This window comes from Diadema antillarum, unplaced genomic scaffold, assembly GCF_040938485.1.
Source record: "Diadema antillarum isolate AM-2024a unplaced genomic scaffold, OU_Dant_1.0 seq00001171_RagTag, whole genome shotgun sequence".
NCBI classification, from domain to species: Eukaryota; Metazoa; Echinodermata; class Echinoidea; order Diadematoida; family Diadematidae; genus Diadema; species Diadema antillarum.
Window position 1 is genome coordinate 464,573 of NW_027271974.1, and position 23,350 is coordinate 487,922.

Sequence of the window (23,350 nt, forward strand, 5' to 3'; positions counted from 1 at the left end):
TCGTCGCAAGCTTGCCCAGTGATTGTTTTGTTACACACAGACACACATGTCCACTCTCCATGACAAAAAGAAGAAAAAAATTGTGTCTGCGCTTTTTGACAAAAATCAAGTTTTAATCAACCAATGTGCAGCACTGTCTGCAGTGGACTTAGCCCGACCAGACACCGTACGAAGCATGGCATTAGACGAACTGTGATACACCAATCTACTATTTAAAGACCCTCAAACACCGCCACACAACAACAAAACTGTTGAAAGTTTCTACATTCTTATCACAAATTTTACGAATCACTCATGTGAATTGAAATGCTTGGACTATGAGCATGATATCACTGAGATTATCAGTCCATAGTCAGCCCTCACGCAACATACACTGAGCAAAAAGTCCAATCTTAACCCGGAATGCTGTGATCATTGAGCTTTGAACAAAGCAAATTGCGCTGCTTGAGTTTATACGCCTGCACGGCCGACAGCGCCCCCTTTACCCACCATTTTGCAGTGCTGCGCCGACATTTCGAATCATTTCTAGAATTTCTGTGGCGTATACGATTAAAAAAGGCTTCATTTTTGGTAAGTTGTGATATCTGTATGTCAATATGTGACCCGCTACAACAAAACGGTCCTAAAGTCACGCATGGTGGAAGCCGTGAAAATCGAGTTTGAAGTCAGAGCATTAAAATTGGTCAAAACTTACGATTTTCTGATTTTGATATGTTACTGGAGTCTAACATGTCTTCTATCATCTGTCGAAATTTTGAAGCAAAATGATCAAAGGAAAGACCAAAAAATAGCGTTTTTCTGAGCCATGTTTTTTTTTTGCGTTTCAACGAAGCAGAAACTAGTTCGAAAATTTGAATTGAGCGCCACAGATAGGTTCTGCCCCTAACAACGACCAGAGTGATCTCGTTGGTCAGTTTGCTGCTTGCTGCTAACCGAAGCGTGAAGCTCGCACACTGCCCAGTCGACTGGTGCGTGCGGGCGGGGTGTGCTATGCTCAGCCGCTTCTCACATCCTGGTCACTGATTGGTTGGTGAGGAGACCGCCGATGCTGATGTGCTTGATTGAACTCTTCGGGGGTTGCTAGGGCTTATCTTCTATTATCCAGAGGTGAAAACTGACTTGCGTGTCCCTTGATCGCGATTGCGTCGAAAGGAAGACTTTTAGGGCGCTTTTCTCGAAACAGCGATTTTCCAGACGTCTTGACATGCTCTCTTTTAAACATCGATATCTCCGCAGCCAATTATTTTTATAAAATGTGTTGTAAAGCAGAAAGATTAGGGGATTATATCATGCAATTTTCAAATAATCGACCTCGCCCGACTTTAGGATCATTTTTTTGTAGCGGGCCACATTTGGATTGAGCGCCACAGATAGGTTCCGCCCCTAACAACGACCAGAGTGATCTCATTGGTCAGTTTGCTGCTTGCTGCTAAGTCAAGCGTGAAGCTCGCACACTGCCCAGTCGACTGGGTGCGTGCGGGCGGGGTGCGTTATGCTCAGCCGCTTCTCACATCCTGGTCACTGATTGGTTGGAGACTGAGGAGACCGCCGACGCTGATGTGCTTCAATGAACTCTTCGGGGGTTGCTAGGGCTTACCTTCTATTGTCCAGAGGTGAAAACTGACTTGCATGTCCCTTGAGCGCGATTGCGTCGAAAGGAAGACTTTTAGGGCGCTTTTATCGAAACAGTGATTTTCCAGACGTCTAGACATGCTCTCTTGTAAACACCAATATCTCCGCAGCCGATTATTTCTATAAAATGTGTTACCAGGTATATCATATAAAGCAGAAAGATAGGGGATTACATCATGCAATTTTCAAATAATCGACCTCGCCCGACTTTAGGATCATTTTGTTGTAGCGGGTCACATATCGATAGCTAAAGACGGTAGCTAAATAGATAATGTTTTCATTTTACATAGTCTGAGTAACAAATATGGTGTAGTAAATTCAGAATAGTGTTGGCGCCCCAGAATTTACAGATTATGTAGCCTCCAGTCGGTACAGCCCTGCCGCGACACTTGTGTACAGCAACAGGGCTGTGTATAGTTACACTGGATGCAGCAGGATGCTTGCCCGAAACTAAGGCACCCAAAAAGAAAGGCTGGTGGGCGGCCAATTCACGAAGAAAGTGAAAATACCTACAGCATGTACAAAGTGATTAGTGTGCTGGTAGATTTGAGTACCTACTCTATCAATGTGGAATAGTAATTTGGAATTTATGTACAAGATCAGGTTTAAAGTTCTGATGAGCAATATATTTCCTCTTATTACGAGTACATGATGTCAGACTTCACTTTCATGGGAAAAAAAAAACACTCTAAATTTTGAGTCAGATCATGCTGATATGTGTGCAGCCCTACATAGAGCAAACCCGCTGGCACGGGTCCGTGTTTCAGTGGGCTACAGCACATCAGTAACTCAATTTTTGTTGAAAACGCAGACATACCGGTAATTTTTTCTTTTCATCATGGAGAGTGGTGTGTGTGTAAAAAAAAAAAAAAAAAAAATCACTGTGTGAACTTATGACAATTTACATGTCAGATGTGAGATGGATGATAAGTGAACAGAGATCCTCATAACTATGAGCATCTCGCCCAGATGGTCTCATGAACACCCTGACCATACTCATGAGGAGGAGGGATACTTACATGTATGAGCTGGAGTCCCCCTCATGAGTGGGTTTCCCGGACCGACATTGTGTCACTGTCAGTGTAGATCCAATATCTCTTTTATAGATTCTGCAGCTGTATCAAATACAGCACCTGCGCCAAGATTCGACCAGACACAAAAGCACCGGTTTCCACATGCAGCAGGTGGTCAAATATTAGAAAGCATTATGGTCAAAACATGGGCAGCTTGCATTGTTTGTAGTAATTCTACTACTCATCAACCACCTATTTTTACATTGACCACTTTTGTGCAATGGCTTTCTTTCAAATAGAATCAAAAGTACATGTATGCATGGGACAGGGTGCAATATGCTAGAATATTCAAACATACAAATCACGAGAAGCACTCTTCCTTTGCATAGGTAATGAGTTTACAGGGCTGCTTTCCAACACTTTTTTTTACTCATCTGACCTGTCTGTCTGACCAGTAGGTACCCAGTTTTTCCATTGTTTATTATAAAATGGGTTCAAGAATGTAGCCAATAGGAAGCGCTGAAATGAGTCGCATGTGCTTTGGTTACTCGGTCCCATTGCACTGCGTGTTAAATCCTATTGCCGATCGTCTGTGTGCGCGGCAGCTCCTTTGAATTGCATGCATACGCGCTGTCAATCCTGTAAACAACTTCTAGTTCGGACTGCCGGCCGGCCGGCTTTTCTTCCCCTGTGCATAACATGACATTGTGTGGCTATGGCGTACGTATCATACGTACAGTGTACAGTAGACCAAGCGTTGTGGGACCGGACACGTACATGGAGTCACTTTGAAGGGCAAATCCAACGATTTAGCAGGTTGATTCTCACGCCGTTTTCAGAGTATGTTGTCTAGTAGGCCTATATGAGGAGTCTATATCAAGTCTTTAAGGTAAAAGGTGCATATTCTATGTAAAATAAGTAAGTTTTCATGCGGGAACTTAAGTGTCCGGAAACCCAACCCCCCATCATACTTATATGTGCCGGATTTTCGAGTGCGACGTGCGTAAATGTTTGGGACGAACATCTTCGGACGTCTTGACCCACAAAGGTACGTGAAAAACGCTGAAAAATGCTGTTAGTTTTCAAATTTTCGACCCATTTTATAAAACAAATGATGCACAGGATTATTTCGTGGCGTTAGTGGAGGCGTATAGCTCACTCTCGGGTATTTACGATGTAGTGCAACATGCACTCGGCTTCGCCTCGTGCATGTTTCACAATTGTAAATACCCTCGAGTGCACTATACGCCTCCACTAACGCACTCTATCCTGTGCATCATTTGTATACTGATCCATTCCTGAGAAAGTTACTGGCCTGACAGTGATTTTTACTGGTCAGGGACTGTCAGACCAGTGCCAGTGTGCAGTGTTGGATTATAATAATTATTTGACATGTATCAACCTAGCCTCTTCACAATCAATGTTGACACTATTCTACCAGAGGGCCCTGCTGTTAATGCCGGAGGATGCTTTGGATTCAGCAGCGTTTAATGCCGCTGTTGCCGCGTCACATTCTTGTGTGCACTCTAGCGGCCACCAACCTTGACAGATTTCTTTGAAACTTCGTATGGAGGTTCATATTGGTACACCTCCACACCTATAACTTTGGGTAATGCTGCCCACAGTGTTCCATCTTTTATACAGGGTAAAATGCTATATTTTTGTGCATAGTTTGTGTGCGTTCTAGAGGTCACATTGTGTACGGATTTTGTTCAAATTAGGTATGGAGGTTTATCATGATGTAATCTACAAGCCTATAGATTTTGGATCTGCTGCCCCCAGTGTTCCATCTTTTATAGTGTCAAAGGTCATATTGTTGGATGGTTTAAGTGCACTCTACACATTTCTTGATGGATTTTGTTCAAATTTGGTATAAAGGTCTACCATGATATAATCTACAAGCCTGTAGATTTTTGATCTACTGCCCCCAGTCTTTTATAGGGTCAAAGGTCATATTGTTGGTGAATGGTTTGTGTGCGCTCTATAGGCTACATTTCTTAACAGATTTTGTTCAAATTTGGTATGAAGGCCTACAATGATATGAGCTACAATTCAAAAGATTTGGGAGGTCTACTGTCCCCAGTGTTCTATCTTTTATAGGGTCAAATACCAGAACACTTGAGGTACGGTAATAACTGCTGCACATACGTTTGAAAATAATGAGATCTCGAAGACAAAGTGATCTTTTCAGCTATGTGGAATAGCTTTTTAAAACTAAATTTGGTACATTGGGCATTGTTGTGCAGCCATAATTTTGTCAAGATACTCTGTCTGTATTATGGCAGGGAAGGAAAAACAAGATTCAATCAAGCAAGTAATTTTGAATTTTCCATTTTGAGCACAAAATGACTCATTTCACACGAAAAGACTAAAAACAAAAGAAACAAAAGCAAGGTATAGACAATGGCATCTACTTTAGTGCAGAACAATAAATTCTCTATTCAGTTTTATGTCATATTGATGAAGTGGAATCACTGTCATCTCCTAGCGACAGCAAATGAGAACATGAGTGGCAGTTTATGATCAAAGTGACTAACGGCACCTACAAATTGTACTTGCATAATGATGAACTATGCCTATCTGGTTGCCATTTGAGCGTGATGTGCTTCAGTCTTGGGGGATTGTTGTCAGTTTCAATATCATTCAGACTATTAGAATGCAGTGTATATTATTTCATTTTTCTCCCCAGGTCTATACTCTCAGTGTGCAAGTAGTGGATAAGAGGGACATTAATTTCTTTTGTGATCAAATCTAATTGCTTTGGTTTTTGTAAAGCTGTTTCTCCAAGGATCAAAACGAAAGAGAAACCTCTCATTGTTTTTTTTTTGGTGAATGTGGTCATGCTGTGACAAAGATAGGATGCAAAAACTTCGTAGGTACAGAGACTACATATTCTGCAAGAGCTCCTTAAGTGCATCCTGCTACAAACTGTAGATAATTGTAGAGAAAATGTGTTTCTAATTTGATTTAAAAGTTTAGCAGTGTTGAATTTCTGAATAAATGATATGCAGACTTTAACATTTGACTCTTTTTGTCTGCTGCACAATCCCCTTTTCCAACTAGAACATTTAAATGAAGGTAGTATTAACTATCAGTCATGTGTCAATGTGCAATCCATACCTCCCTCAATTCCTATTTTCTCAGAATATTTTGTGCAATCTCTTGTCTGGTTTCCTGTGAAGTATACAGTGTACTTTTATTTAGAAAAAAATGACAATAAATATCAGCAACTTTGATTTGATATTTCAGTAGGCTGCATAAACAACATGTCACCGTCAGTTCAAAGCTTCCATGAATCCATATTATAGCAAATCTCCAAAATATATATTAAGGAACATGGCCTATTACATTTAGATAAATTAATTACACCTTCTAAGTCAGTGTTTGATGTGTCGGTGTGTTGACCACATCCTTCCCTTAGAGTAGCTTTTGAACAACTGCACTTGCAATAGTAGTAATTAACAGAACAATACCCCCGCTTCATTACAAACTGAACAGCTGTGTAAGAACTGGGTTGAGAAGGAAGAGTCAGTTTGCACAGATGCACCTTACACTTTGAAATCTTCCAAATTAGGTAATTCCTTGAAATCTTAGTCCCTTATGTGTTGTAAGTTCAGATTTATAGTATGTGTGGATTGGATAAAATTTTTGAGAAACAAAATGTGTCCATATAATGTAAAGTGCCCAATTTCTCTCTCTTTTTCCTTCTTTATCTTTTTTTATTTGCTTCTTTACTGTATGTTCTCTCCCCTTTTCCTCTTTCTTCTGTAATTTGTACTGGCCAGCAATAGGAAGAATATGAAGCATTGACAGATAACGTTCACATAGTTCTGCATAATAGAAATGAAGATAGAATGAAATAGCGCCCTCTTGAGAGTGATTTTAGTCACTGCGTCATAGAATGTCACATCATACAAAGTTGCACTCAGTTTCTGCTCATCTGGCAATGTTAGCATGGCCAGTGCCATGTTTTCCAAAGTTGGGGGGGGGGGTTACTTGGGTTTCATCAGCGAACACGCAAAAAAAAAAAAGAAGAAGAAGAAAAAAAAAAGGTCTTCAGGGCAAAAGCAAAGATCTTACTGCACTCACACTTGAAGGTGTCATTCTCTATTTTTTCTTTAGCCACTTCTGAGGTAACAAAAAATAGTGAGGGGGCCCAAAGTGGTGACACCCTATGAATTCCTATGTATGGTGCAACACCCCCCCCCCCCCAGCACTTGTGCCTTGTTTTATTCACTCACAAAACTATTGTACAAGACATAGACTACGTCCTAGTATTCTAGGATATGTACACTTGTATAAACCTCTTTTGTCTGAAGACATGCTAAATTTCTTCCTTTCATTTTACTGATTTACTTTTTTATTTCATTTGGCAAGTGCAGTAACCAACAGTAGCTGATAAAAAGCAAGCGATCAGAATATTGCAGTAGTAGCTGTGTTGTAGATATACTGAGAAGCCTGAAGAGAACATTTTCATTTATTTTTTATCTTTGCCCCATTGAGGATGGGCTGATTTTGCGATACTGTAAAAATGGATATTTTTGCCTGACTAATTTTTTGCACTGCGCCGCATAAGAAGAGTTTGGCGTGTTTTTAGTTCCGCGGTGTCAAGACATCAACTACAGGAAAAAATATTCTCGAATGCTTTTATTTTCACGCTAGTTTCTGATTGCACGCGAAATGCGCGAAAACTTCAACACACGAAAATTTCCACTTTTACAGTCACAGGAGTCTCCCATAGACATCTGCCTGAGCATGGCATGGACTAGTCATTAATGGGTTAAGGGAAGGGAGGGATTGGTTTGCAAGAACTACATTTTGATTGAACATGAAGATTAGTGCGGGAAGTGTTGTGAGAAGGCAGCAGCTGTTGCACTGGCCCAGTGCAGTTCAAATAATGACTCGGCTTGGTGGAATAGCGCTCAGTGATTACATCCATGGTTGCACACTAATGGAGTATTTCAGCTGCGTGGAGTCACATGATGGTGATGCATGCTCTGCATTGAGAATTTTTTTTTTTTTTTTTTTCGTGATACCATTTTCAGGGGAAGGTAAATGGTAAGATTATTGATAATATTTGCCTTCATTACTGTCACATAAAAGTGATGGTATCTTGTTTTAGATAAATTCAGGACACAAACACTCAAACAAACAAACAAACAAACAAACAAACAAACAAACAAACAAACAAACAAACAAACCCATAAACAAACAAACAAGTATATTTTCTCCACTGAGAAGGCTGATACAATTGTATCATATAAAAGCCCATTATATGCACATTCTAGACTGTACATTTTGTAAGTGACCAAGAACGTGTAATATTGATCAATGTATTGCATTATAGGCACCAGTGAGGAATTAGGATCGCTTTCAATTTTCAGATTGATTTACTGGTTTTTTCTTTAATACCAAGAAAACATGAATTACAAAGTAAAAATGTCATCCATGCTTGCCTTCTCTGACTGTATAGCAATGCGAAGAACACTTTTTGAGGTTTCTATATTAGATATGACTGGATGAAATCAGATTGCATGTAGTATGTTCCATGATTAGTTTGGGCTGCTGCTTTGCAGCAGCTGTCGACTGCCTCTTGAAGGGCATTATTCACCTTGCTGAGTAAATATTTGCAGCGATATCTCTCTTCTCTCTCTCTTTGTCTCCCACAAGGTACATAGGTATAATATATCCTTCTCTCTCTCTCTTTTGCTATGTGCATTGGTATTTTATATATCTCCCCCTCTTTCTTCTGCAATTGGTATCCCTCTCTTTCTCTTTCTTTCTCTCTATCTCTTCTGCAATGTATTTTGGTATATTTTATCACCCTCTCTTCCCTTTCTCTTTTCATCTTTGTTTAAATCTCATCATGTCTCTCTCCATATCTCTCTCTCCTCTCCCCCCTCTCCCCCTCCCTCTCTCACTCCCTTTCTTTCTCAGACTCTCTCTCCCCCCCCCCATCTCTCTCTCTACATATTTCGATTCCTCTGTGTCTGTTGGTTTTTCTCTCTCTTTCTCCCAGAGTATAGACCAGTATTCGTGGGAGTATATCCCACTATTCGTTGGAGTATATATCTTACCGGTTGTTGGCCACGATAATCACTGGCTGGAAAACCATGAGGCAATGGAGGAGAAAGGTGTGTAAGAAATATATCAATTCTTAGTGGATTCTCTGCTCCAACATTCCAACATGAAGTGGTGTGTATTGTCATGTGCGATGATATCATGTTTTTATGCAGTGAGTGTTGCATAAGAATTTCTAATACAGGTGTCGTGCAGTGCATGTGGTTGTTATTGAAAGAGGGCAAGGTGCGCAGTGCAAGCGCTGAAAGTTGCATAATGATGCACAGGTCTGTGTGTGTCAGTCGGAATGGTTTGCATAAAGTGTAACTATGGAATGCTCAACCCATGAGGCAATGTGGGTTTAGGCTAAATTCCATAGCTACTGCATTAATTACAGCTGGTCGGTAGGGGTAATGTGGGTGTATGGTCAAGGAATCTAATAGTGCAAATGATACAATGTACATGTACATGTATGAATGTAGAACCAAAATATAGGACATCTGGAAATTATGTACGTGGAGATGAGCTGTTTGGCAGAAGTTTGTGCTCTCCGTGTGCTTTTCTAGTTTGTATGCTTGTTCATAATTTCTACTTCATTATGAGCTGTACATATTAAGTATAAATTCCTGAGATGTAGAAAGGACTCACCTGTTTAATGCTCGAGTCCATTCAAGAAGCATGCTTTCGAATACGACTATGAATTCATTTTTTTTATAAGCTTTCACTGACATTACTGTAGAGAGGGCACTTTTTGCAGATGATTTTGATTATATAAGCCTATAGATGCTGATCAATGTTTGCGGCAAACTCACAGCAATCATCCTTCAAGTTTCGTGCTCAGCATGCGAGGCGCAATGCGCAGAACGAAACGCAGACCACTGACTGTGCATGGATTGGGTGGTGTAATTACACAGAAACATGCTGTTATGCCTGACTTGAGTTGTGTGCATCTCCTTTGCATTTCAAGCTTTTCTCTTCTCCCGTCACGTGCTCTGTCTTGAAGTAGTCTAGGTGTAGAATCTGGCGCAATAAATGACGAGCACTGCAATATTGTCAAGTGGCTTGATGGATAGTTCCAGAGAATCTAAATTCTGTCTTTTTGTAGATCATGGACCTAATATACATGGACTGTTCACGGCAGTCTTTCTTTGATGTAATCATCGTCGCCGACACATGATTATGTGCATCTTGATGAGTACATTCAGGTGTCTGGACAATAACGATTGTGTGATCATGTATCATCACAACAAAAGAATCGTTTCCATCATTTCAGTCTTGTTTCGCTGATGTGCCTTTTTCAGATGGAAATGTCTTTGAATAAATACAGGTGATGAGGAGCAGCAAAACCTGAGATCATGACCAATTTTTTTGTCAATTAAGATGGGTAATTGCTGATTCGCACATTTTCGCATGCACATTTTAGACCTTGCCTAATGGCAAGATATACCTGTTCTCTACCATTACATGGGCGTCATGGGGGGGGGGGGGGGGTTGCGTTGGCTGCCCCCTTCAGGAAAAAAAAAAGAATCACCACTTCAGTCTCAGTCTGTGAGTGACCTCAATGCCGGACGCTAAATAATTATTCTTGGTTTTTTTGTTTTTTTGTTTACTTTTTTATTTTGCACCAGGGACAACAAAATCATGGACAAAAAATTCTCATCCTGGGCTTTGTCAGCACTGATTTTATACATACATGTGACCGTGCACCTCAAAACGAACATAAAGTCGCACACACTGATTTTGCGTGAGGACTGAAAATAAGTGAAATGGGTCAACCTAGCTGAACTTGACTTTTTCATATTTGCTGAAAGAGCGGGTCTTCTTCTACATTATGCTAAATTTGGTATCATAAAATGGGCAGGAAAGTGTGTTTTTTTAGCAGTTTATCTCGAGCATTTTTGGTAGAATAGTGTGATTAGGTGTTTCTTTAGAATCCCTTTTTCATTTCTGAAAAACCTTGTCCACACTCTTCACTTTCAACTCTACTAACTTTTGAAAGGATAGTGCTACTGCTTTGAAAGTTGGCAGTAATTATGGACAGAATGTGTTAATGAGGCATGCTAAATTTCACTTTAATCTGATAATCTCTTCATTGTTGTCACTCTGGTGGTTTACTTCCTGTTTTTTGTCCCATTCATAGCACAGCCAGCACAGTTTGGTAAAGATTAAGCGCTTGAATATACACTGTACTTCAGAGCCTCTTTTCTCAGTTCACACTTTTTCCGAGTTTGTGCTTTCTTTCCGATATTTAGATAGGTTAGGAGAGTCCATTTGATTTGAGTTATACATCATTTTAAAGCTTAAAGTCTGCTCTTAAAGAGTATGGTCTTAACTAAAAATTCATGTCTGGCGACTTTTTGTTTGTTTTGAGGTGCAGTGTCACATATTATCTACGAGTATTCTACAGTGTTTACTATTCATCGACCGTACTGTACATCGGTACGGTACGGAGCACGTACACGTTTGCATGTACGTGTGCTACTTCCAAGTACACGTATATCCAATGTATTTTGTAATTGAGAATAATTATCAAATGAATTGCAATGAAATGAAATGAAAATTACTTAGATGGAAATGTAAATTGTGAACTATTTAGTATGGAGACTGCAGACTGAATCTCAAAGTTTGAATGCCCCAAGCCCAGCTTCACTGTTTTTTTGTTTGTTTGTTTGTTTTTTGTGGCAAGAAGCTGAAATCCCCATTTACAGATGGTGGGGGATGCCTTTGTACAGCAAGCATACGTGTACTGTACAATTGTATGTTTTGAGTGCAGATTGACACAGAAAACCTAATATGATTACAAGTTGCACACTGTCCAATTTCCCTGGCACAGAAAGGCTTAACCTTGAGTCCTGACATTCAGTGCTAAGTGTGTGACACTATCCCTTCCCATGTATCAGATTTATTTTGCTTTCCATGATTTAATTTATAGTTACTGAGTATAATTTGGCACAAATGTCATGTTTGCTTAAAAAAAAGAAGAAAAAAATAATCCTGGCTGTACACCAACTCATACATTCAACATGATGATGTACATTGTAGGCCTGCATATGTATGGTACATGTGCCAAGTTATGCCACAGCCAGAAATTCTCACATGCAACTCCAATTTTGAGTTGGCATTAAGTAAAATCAAGTGAACAGAATTGTAGAAGTTTCATCCCAATCAGATCTGAAATGAGAGTTTTGGAAATTTAACTTGCTACACGGTTCATTTTCAAGAAATGTCAGTCATATTACATACATGCATATTGTACGTGTAGTCCTACCCAGAGAAAACCCTGAGGGACTGATGTCATAGCCTCATAATCTGCCATAACTCTGCACAGTAATTTTAAGTAAATTTCCCTTTTTCCTAAGATTAAATTGTTTCCATCATCATATTATTGCTGCTGTCATAATGAATTATATTGTATCCTTTATATCAAATTATTCTTTTGTTGTAGTTTTATTAGGGAACAATAGGGATTCTTTATTTGGGGGGATGGCATGGGGCTGGTGTAGTATTATTTGCATCATTAACAACAACAACAACAACAACAACAACAACAACAACAACAACAACAACAACAACTTTTTAGATTTTAAGTTTCCGTTCAAACCAAAGGAAGAGGTGATAATATCATCACATTGTCTTTTAAATTTGTGGGTGATGTTCATTATTCTGAAGGTCTGTTTACTCCAAAAATTAAATAAGGTTAATTGTTGTTCTGAAGGTTTGTTTTGCCTGAAAATGAAATAAGTTTTGTTATTCTGTAGGTTCCTTCATCCGAAAATAAAATAAAGTAAAATTTGAAATTCCAAAAAGCTTGTTGCTCTGAAAATGACACTATGAAGTTTACAGTGACAGGAGGTTCATTATTGTGAACGTTTGCTAATCTAAAAAAAGAAATAAGATTCATTATTCAAAAGGTTTGATAGTCTGAAAATGAAATGAGGTTCATTATTGCAGAGGTTTGTTTATCATCCAAAAATGAATTAAGGCTCATCATTCTAAAGGTCCATGATTCCAAGGTTTCTTTGATCCTAAATGAAACAGGGTTTGTTATTCTGAAGTACACTTGAACTAAAAAATTAAGGCTTGTTACTAGGAAGGTTCATTATTCTTAAACACACAAACTCCTTATGCCTACAATGTACATGTAGATGCTTGTTATTCCAAAAATGAAGTAGGGTCCTTTAATCTGAACAACTGTAATGTCGTTCTGAGGTTTTGTTTATCTGAAAATGCAACAGGGTTTGTCATTCCAAAGGTTTGTGAATCTGAAAATTAGATAAGGTTTGTTATTGTGAAGGTTTCTGAATCTGGAAATGAAATAAGGTTTAATTTTCAGAAGGTTTGATTAATCCAGAAAAGAAATAAGGTTCATCAATACAAATATGAACAGAAGGTGCATACCATACAAACCTTCAGAATTGCGAACCTACTTTGTTTTCCGATTAACAAACCCTTAGAATAACAAACTTTTTTATTTTTGGTTTAATGAATCTTCAGAATAACAAATTTTATTTCATTTTTGAAAAAAAAAACCTTTGGAATTTTAACAAATTTTCAGAATAAGAAATCTTTGAGTAAATCTTAATTCAATTTTGGATACTTGATGTATAAACAAACTGTTTGAAAAATGAAACTTTGGAATTAGCAAACTATGACTGACTTTGCACACACTTTGCAACTGAAATCACTGTTCTGTGAAAACACATACAATGTATGGAACATTTAAATTCAATGTAGTGGTGTTGTTTGAATGTGAAATTTAATGAGATTTTGCCACACTTTAGGTTTGATTTTGCTGTTATTAATATGAATGTCAGTTTAAACATTGAGGAACATTGTGCCACCATAAAAATGTTCTGTCATTATTAAATCAATTTGTTCAGTGTTACATTAAAACCAAAGAATAAAGAAAGCCCTAGTGTCAATATCGTATCATAAATGGCAACTTTTGTGGTACAAAATCCCCATAGATTATGTCTACACAAAGCTCTAGAAGAAGGCTAGAGGTCATTTTACAATTTTAGATTTTTTTGTTTCTGTATTAAACATGGCATCATTTTCTGATAGATCATATGCATTGCTACATCATGACATTTTTTTTAAATACTACCAATACATACACCATTTGCAGATACACTGTACATGTAACTATGTGAGAAATATTTTGATAATGTGTGAGACTAACATAAAAATGTTGTGTGCAATTTATGTATTTTTTTGTCCTATGATGCTTTTTTTTTTGCTTTCAGTATATTCTTGCGAATGAGGAGGTCACAGACATTTTTGTGAGATGCTGTTTTTGAGATTTCACTGTACATGTGCTAAGTTTGAGTGCGCAAAAAGGTACTAGTATGTGTACATAGCAATTTGTGTAGTGTTATTTTCCCATGTTGTCAAATTCGTAGCCTGGCAGTGATTCACAAAGTTTAAAAAAAAAAGCCCTTGTGAAAAAAAAAAAAAAATTGCTGCTTTTACAGTATCATAGGAAGTATGTGCATCATGGGATCAGAAGGACAAAAATTGATAGTGGATTTGTTATCATGTTTAATATATATGCTGAAATTAATAGTTGTGCTGAATGACAAGAGAAGTATTAAAACCGATTATACCGTCAGATGTAGTCGTAAAGAGGGAAGAACTACTGAAGCAACAGCTGCTGCACATAAAGATTATTTTTCTTCCCCACCCCCACCCCCGTTCCCCTACCCCCAGTCCCTGATTGTCTGTACTTCCTCCTCTATAATTACTACCCCCAGGAAATCTGGAATTAACCAGAAGTGTGTGCGTGGAGAATTGACTTGCTGCGATCTGCAGCGCTGCTCTCAGCTAGCTGCCTCGGAATCACTGCTCCAACAGTCAGTGCGTGCACCCTCACGCTCATTCCAGCGTGCCCCTATTTTCCCCCCGACTTGCACCTCTCTCCCGTTCCCCCCATGATCTCTCGTCAAGTGTTTGTCTCTCTTCTTGACGACGTCGGATTCTGAAGGAAAGCCTGCCCGCTCTGGCGTGCAGTGTTTTCAAGTCGAACGTTCTCCCAGACGAACTGTGTTCTACTATCAGTTTTGACTCTTCTGTTATTGTTTGATCCAGCAGTTTCAGAGCAGCAGAGCTCCTTTTGCTCTCCGTCGAACTAGGAAAACCTCTCGTGCTAATGGGATATCGTCAGCATGATGGCACAATTGAATCACACTCAGCGTAGCTAGGTGGCGGATGAGTTTTCTGTCCCCTTTACTGGCAGGGAGATTACATCCATACACATGCACTTGTATGATATGATTTGTTGCATCATCAAGGAAATCTTATATGTGTGGAGATCTTTATCATGGAACCAACTTTTAGTGAGTACTTACAGTGATGATGTATGAAAATCACCCATTCTATATGACTGCACATTGTACAAGCAGACTGAATTTTTCACCTCTAGGCACATATGATGTGCCTTACTTTGGCACTGTTTGCAACTCAATGATTATTTTGCCAAGAGTGTATCAAATTTGTATGTAGAAAAAAAAATCTAGTTATATATGTGATTGAATGATAATGTATGGGTGCTTACCGCAAAAAAAAACAAATCTACAAAAATCATCTTAGTTTGCAAATGAGCACATCAGTATGCACACTTTCTTTGTTGATGAGTAAGGGTATTCCTAAAGTTGCTTTTGGTGAATAGGGATTATGTACTATTAAGACATAAATATTATTATGATACCCAAATCCTTTTAGTATTGTAGCGTGACAGTGTCTAGACGGCTCTTGACAAGTTGGCAGCTGTATTTTAGTTTACAGATTTGTGTTGTGTGTGTATATATATGTGTGTGTGTATGGTTTTTACACTTTTGTCTGATTGTGTTGGTTAAAATATCATAAAGTGCATAAGATGTCTTAGCCATTCCCATCAAGTTTCTCAAAAATCATGTAGAGTTTGTGCAGGGTTCAGATTGGTTTCTGTACAGGGTTCATAAGCTTTCTGTGGGCCTTACACTAACTTTATGCAGAGATGGCAAATATGTTATTTCTTTTTTTTTTGTATTTTGCACTTCTTTCCACCAAAAAATTCTGCAGGTTTATGGAAATTACTTTTTCCCCAAATGATTACTCATCTATTTCAGGAAAGGTAAAAATACTGTTTTCCCCACCACCAGTATGCTCTTTTGTCTCTCAGAATACAGCAATGCTGTTCGTAAAATTGGTATCCCTTTGCATCTAGGCAATGGAAAAAAAAAATGACAAGCTATATTATCAATTTTAATCCTTTCATTTGTTCTATGGTTCATTGAATAAGCAGAAAGGGTATTGTCCTATCCTATTCAAAGTTGAGTGATTCCACTGTATATTGCTCAGTTTTGATAGTGAAACTTTCTGTTCGGGATTTATGTTGTTATCATAGTGAAAATATGATACTGGTCTTATGATCATTGGAATACTCTGTTCATTGAACTTTGTGCAGAATACATGTAGCACTTCACATTATCTATAAACAAATACAATCAATCTTTTGTGTTTCTGTTACCACCCACTCATAGGAGAAGGTGCATATTCCATAAAACATTTTTTTTTTTTAACAAGAGGTCAAAAGTTGAAGCACCTCTTATACCCCTTTGACAAATTGATGTATCCCCCAGTTATCTGCGTTTAAAGAGCAAAGCGGTCAATTCAAATAATTACATGTAAGGCCTTTAGAAACTCTGTAAGTAATCTGCAGTGTCGAAATACAGTAGTGCAGATTACTCTGGATCCTGTTCCAATTTATACTACCAAGCAATGCAGGTATTATCTGCATAATTTAGTTTATGAAAGGGGTAACCTCATTCCACACTGCTAATGACACTATGTGGCATAGTTTGATAGTTTAAAGTAAATTGTCCCCATAACAGTTGTCACCTGTACGTATGCACATTCTGATATTAACTAAAATGCCATAGTGTCTATTTAATCCCTTTGGAGCCATATCTAGACATTCTAGATTTGAACTTATTTTCTGAGACAATTAATAGAAGTTTGTTTGGCAGCTCAACTTTAGTAGGATTTTGCATAGAGTACTGAAGGAACAACATTCTGCTAATTACTGATTGCCTAAATGATTATGAATTGGGGTGGGGGGGGGGAGGGAATGGACAGAAAGTGTGTAGAAATTGCTGAATGGAAATACTACAATTAGAAAGTTATCATTCACTTGCAGACAAGTGCAAAAGGCTTTAATTATCAAACAGAAGCCTGTGAAGTATACACCTTTATGGAATGTACACCTGTATTCTTTCTCCAGTGCCTATTGCTGTACATAGTAACACTACAAGTGTACAAATGTAGCAATGCAAGCAAATGGCAGTATATTGAGATTGATAAATTCCAATTGGGAACCATGACCAAGTGGGACCCTCCCCCCCCCCCCCCCCCCCAGTTTGAACCATGCTCCAGCAGGAACCATGCTCTAGCAAGAGGGCCATGATTGGGACAGAGAAGAGGATCTGTGCCCATACATTTATAGAGTTTGTCAATCATCACCATGATAATCATCATCGAGTCGATCCCCAGTAGGAGCCATGAACCCATGGACACCATGATGTAATGGAGGCCACCACACAGTGGGATCCATGACCCAGTGGGATCCATGACCCAGTGGAAAACATGGCCCAGTAGGAACTAAGACCTACAGGGAAACTATGATCCAGTGAGAACCATTACCCAGTGGGAACCATGACCCAGAGAGAACCATGACCAAGTTGGAACTCTGATCCAGTGGAAATCACGAGGCAACAGGAACAGTGAACCACTGGGCACCATGACCCAGTAGAACCATGACCCATTGGTAACCATGACCAATTTGAACCCCACCCAAGTAGGAACCCTGAGCCAGTGGAAACCATGACCCAGTGGGAACCATAACCCAGTGGAACCATAACCCAGTGGGAACCCCACCCAAGTAAGAACCCTGACCCAGTGGAAACCATGATCAAGTGGGAACCACACCCCAGTGGGAACCATGACCCAGTGGGAACCATGACAAAGTGGGAACCATGATCCAGTGGAAACCACAACCCAGTGGGAACCATGACCCAGTGGGAACCATGACAAAGTGGGAACCACAACCCAGTAGAAACCACAACCCAGTGGGAACCATGGTTCAGTGGAAACCACAACCCAGTGGGAACCATGAACTAGTGGGAACCTCCACCTAGCATTAACAACATTCCAGTGGAACAATGACCCTATGAGAACCATGACCCAGTGGGAACCATGATCCAGTTGGAAGCACCATCCAGCAGGAAACGTGTCCCAGTGGGAGCCACACACTAGTGGGAACCATGACCCAGCATGGGAACCATGATCCAGTGGGAACCATGATCCAGTGGGAACCACACCCCAGTGGGAACCATGACCCAGTGGGAACCATGATCCACTGGGAACCATGACCCAGTGGGAACCATGATCCAGTGGAACCACAACCCAGTGGGACCCATGGTTCATTTGGAACCATGACCGAGTGGGAACTACTGTCTAGAACCGATGGAAACCATGATCCAGTGGGAACTATGGCCCAGTGGGAATCATGGTTCATTTGGAACCATGACCGAGTGGAAACTACTGTCTAGACCTGATGGCACCCTGGGGGGACCTTGACCCAGCAGGAATCACGATACAGTGGGAAATATGACCCAGTGGGAACTGTGATCCAACAGGAACCACAACCCATCAGAAACCACGCCCTAGCAAGTGGGGCATCAGTGGGACACAGTAAAGGATTCAGCCCATTACATTACAATGTTTAAACTGTTATCACTGCTGGCATTTTATTCATTTATTTTAAATGCCTATTAGATGGCATTTTATGCTAGCAGTTGTGGGATGGGTTAATGCATTGACAGGGATGAACAAGTTGGTTTGGTCAGGATGATAATATTATCCTGACCAAACAGACTTGTTTGGCATTGACATTCTGCATGTTATGCAGAATGTTGAAGGCTGCAGGAAGTTGGAAATATTGCCCTTAGTTGTACACGACACTGAGTGCACAGATACAATTCCTGTGAAAACATCTTGTGAACACTCATCCAAAGCATACCTTTAGCAGTGTTTGGGCTTTCTTCTGTTCAAGAATGTGGGATAAAATAGGATATTATCTCCCCATCAACTGCAGATCTAGTTTTGACTTCATAGAATGTGAGAATGAAATAGAATTTGTATCACATTTTACCTTTAACCCTTTGAGGACGGGATAATTTTGCTACAACATGCATTTCCCATGGACACTTGCCCTCAGATTATATTCGGCACTCGTCCTAAATGGTTAATAGCAAGTCTGAGTTGTTTTTGTCGACCCCACCGGAGGTGTGGGGAGACTAAGGGATCGCCTGCGGCATCTGTCTGTCCGTCATCCGTCCGTCCGTCGTCCGTCCGTGATGCTACAAAAACTTGAATAGCTCTCTACTGAGGACTTCAATTTCAATCAAAGTTGGAGGGAAGAGTGGTTATACAAAGTTACACATTTTACCAAACATGAAGGTCACCACAAGGTCAAATGTCACAGACAGGGGTCAACGAACTTTTAGGGCCCAATGTCAAGTTTTTACGGCGCATTTCGATTATGGCTCATAACTTTTGATCCCTTTGTCCGTTTGTGACCAAACGTGGATGGTAAATGTCCCTTGGGGAGTTGAAGGTCACCACAAGGTCAAAGGTCATAGGCGGGTCAATGAACTTCCGGGAGCCGGGAGTTAGAAAAACATTAATTTCTTCTACGCGAATGGGCGAGACACAATTTGGCACTTGCCTTGTTCTGAGTTGGTCCTGTATCATTCACATACAATGTATATGAAATAAAATACTTTTCTAAGTTGGGACTTACTTTTAAGATATTTTTTTTTTCTCTCAAATCTCAACATTTTCATAATTTCTTTCATTTTCTTTTTTTGCATATTTACAGAATTTCCTCATTTTCACATATATTTTTAAAATGATAGATAAGCACTGAAATTCAAAATTTAAAAAAAAGCTTGATTCTTTTGTATGTGTTGCCAACTTCGAAATACATTTTAAATCTAACATTTACAAGGCTTTTGAAAATTCTGCTCCTTAAAAGCAAACAATTACATCAGCAACTAAGGGCTCAATTCACACTTTTTTTTCTGGTAAAATCAGTCTTATGAAACAGTAAAGTAAATATCATTTTTAACAGTTGATTCTGCACCAAACGTCAGATATAATGGGACTGGATGGGTTAAAATGGTTTATGGCAGGATTTGCTCTGCAGTGAGTGTTGTAAAATACAATGTCCTTTTGTAAAGCTCTATGTAGTTTCACCTTCTTCTTTGCAACTTCTCTGCAGAATTTCACACGATGGAGTTTGTCGACTTCATCCGCATACCCAAGGTGGATGATGTGGTGTTACATCGCCATGGTTACCGGCCGGTAACTGGGACACTTTGCCTAACAGGACATCACATGATTCTCTCCTCCAGGCAGACAAACTCAGAGGAATTATGGGTAAGTGGTAACCCCCCTCCAAAAAGCAAAACAGAACAAAACAAATAACAAGGTAATGGGATGGGAAACACAATACTTTAATAGCTTTTAAAATGGAAGCAAGTGAAATATATCTGTTTTTTTTTTAAAGCTTATCTATCTTTTTGTTGCAGTCAGTATAACCTACCACAAAGTCTGGAAAATCCTTAGAAAGATAACTTGGTTCCTTCAAGTCAGTCTTTCAGATGGCTTAATTACAAATTTGTATTGTTGTTTGTCTGTGATACGTTGTACTATACTTTCTGTGTATTATCAACATGTGTAATTGAACCTTATCTAAAAATGAAGTACTTAACACTTGGCAATTTGGATGAATAGCCATGTTTATATGGAATTCAATGTCATAGTTGATAATATCTGCTGCAAAAAAAAAAAAAAAAAAATTGCCACATTTTGCAAACCTTTAACCTGTTGAAGACTAATCCTGAGTACGTTGTATTCTCAGGCTGTGCCTATCAGCATCACAGATGCACTTATTCATATAAAAGAAAAGAAACAAATACACCAATGCCATGGAAATTAGGGAGATACACACTAGCAGAGTTAATCTTATTAAACTTACTGCCCTGTTTGAAATTTGAAATTATGAGAGAAATTGTGTGTGTAATTACATCCCAAAATCATCTGACCATATAGGCATCTTTGTAATATCTTTTTACGTCGGTTGTATTTTGGGTATCAAATCTTTGCATGAAGCGCCTTGGTGAGCTGTCTTTGATGTAAAAATTGATACACTGCTCTCTCATGAATGACTTTTGATATTAAATCTTAGTGCAGTTTCATGCCTTGAATAACTTTACAAAGTACAAAGTGCGACTTATGTCCGTTTGAAACCTAATTTTAGTCCAATGTTAAGTTTAGTGCATGCATTTGACAGTTAATGTACAAGTATGACCTCGGACACTTAATCTTGTCCACATAAAGGGGATGGCTAGTAACTGATCAGTGGGAATCAGTAGGAACGCTGAGGGATGATTGTTCCAAACCTTGTGGGATTCATTTAAGAGTACATTATATATCTACTGTTGTGTGAAAATTTTTTGCATCAGAACGGTCTCATGTTCAAGTAATGTGCAGATTAATGCCCCGTCACTGACCAGGCACGCTAACCTGGAAACATTAAACTGCACATTACTTGAATATGAGACCATTCTAAAGCAAATAATTTTCACACAACAATAGAAATGTACTCTTAAATGAATCCCACAAGGATTGGAACAATCATCCTCCAGCATTCCCACTGATTCCCACTGATCAGTTACTAGCCATCCCCTTTAAATACTATAGGACATTGTTATATAATTCCTCTAGACCTCTTAATCTGTTGAGGATGAATCCCTTGTATACTCGTGCAAATGTCTACGTGGTAAATGTGTGTTGAAGCAAAATGAGCCCTTCCTCAATAGGTTAGTATACATTAGAGGTATATGCAATAGATATTGCATGCCATTAAAATGTGACGTTAAGCATAAAGTCAGATTATTTATATTGCCAAGAATTTTATGAGCTTGCACTTTCACTTTAGCTTTAAATCATGATTACTGAAGGTGACATACATAGGATGAGCATTAAACTAAAAGCTTTGAAGTGTACGCAAACTTTCAGGATCATTTAATGATAATCAATCATATGGTTATTACAAAGGGTGTTATGGAATTTCTTAAACCTCTTACATGTACATGTAGCAATTGTTGAATGGGTTGTTCCTTTCTTTTTTTTGTGATAGGAATAGAGTTAACTTTCAATTACTCATTTTAATGCCAATATGCTAGAACTTTAATGCAACAAACATCCTTAATTTTAATGAATAGAATAGATAGTGTGAAAGACCAGTAGATAGAAATTTAATGAAAATAGAATACAAACTTACCAACAGAAGTATGGAAATGTTTTCAAAATCAAATGTGAAATGAAGCATTTTTATGAAACATATCAGAATGCATTCGAATAGAAAGAGACGGTGATATCATTAAATCCACAACTCTCTTTAGTTACACTACACAGACATTTGTAAAAAGAAGAAGAATAGTTTAAGTTGATATCTTAGCAAAGTTATTACAATTTTTCCTTAAATACAATGTCTTTATATTTATTTCCTTTGAAGTTGCTGCACAGTAATGTAGATAGCTTGGAGAAAAAATTCGTTGGAAGCACCGGTCAGCTAACGGTTAAGTGCAAGGACTTCCTGACTATCAGACTGGACATTAATGGCATGGATGAATGCATCAAAGTTGCAGAGACCATCGAGTCTTTGTCCAGTCTTGGTGAGTAGCAGCACAAGGTTTGAAAAAAAATATATAATAATAGAAAATAAGCATTAGAAGTAAAAGAAGATGGAAGTACCAATGGTACACTGTATTCATACTCACAAAGTATACAAGCAGTGGGTTATTGGGACTACATGTTTGTAATGCTAATAATGCATACACTTATAAATGTATAATATTTAGATATTGACATATATTGATTTAATACCCCCGATCATCATGTAGGCAAAAGAATATCTATAAAAATATTTGCCAAGTGTTTCATAATGATATTTCTACTATTTTTCATCAGAGTAGATTTGGATATGATTTTGTTTTTAAGTTTTGTATTATAATCACTTTAAAGGACAAGTTCACCTTCATAAACATAAGGATTGAGAAAATGCAGCAATATTAGTAGAACACATCATTGAAAGTTTGAGGAAAATCGGACAATCCGTTCAAAAGTTATGAATTTTTGAAGTTTTTGTGCAGTAACCGCTGGATGAGAAGACTACTGCAGTGTATGAATAACTTAGATGTCACATGCGTACAACAATATAAGAAAAATATAAAGAGAATTTCACAAAATTTCATCTTTTGAAAAAAGTACACATTCCCCTGACTCGTTACCGACATATGTTATGGGTAATATTATTCCCCCTGCCTTTAGAAAGAGGCAAATCAAGTGCTCTTTTATTATGCGAAAAAAAGTGAAAATATGTTGAATTTTCTTTATATTTTCTTTATACTGTTGTACGCATATGACTCACAAGCTGTAGTAGTCTCCTCATCCAGCAATTCCAACCCAAAATTTAAAAAATTCATAACTTTTGCATCGATTGTCCAATTTTCCTCAAACTTTCACTGATGTGTTCTACT

General features: G+C 38.6%; 1 protein-coding gene across 1 annotated transcript in view; it reads left to right on the plus strand.

Annotated features, from left to right (window-relative positions):
* The first annotated feature begins 8,683 nt into the window (after positions 1-8,683).
* The window catches only part of LOC139744414 (myotubularin-related protein 9-like), a 36,141-nt gene continuing 21,474 nt past the window's right edge, over positions 8,684-23,350 (plus strand). Inside the window, exons 1-3 of the mRNA XM_071654853.1 lie at positions 8,684-8,779; positions 20,026-20,183; positions 22,327-22,486. Coding sequence (XP_071510954.1) covers positions 8,767-8,779; positions 20,026-20,183; positions 22,327-22,486 — 331 coding nt within the window. The 5' untranslated portion in view covers positions 8,684-8,766. The remainder of the gene's footprint in view (positions 8,780-20,025; positions 20,184-22,326; positions 22,487-23,350) is intronic.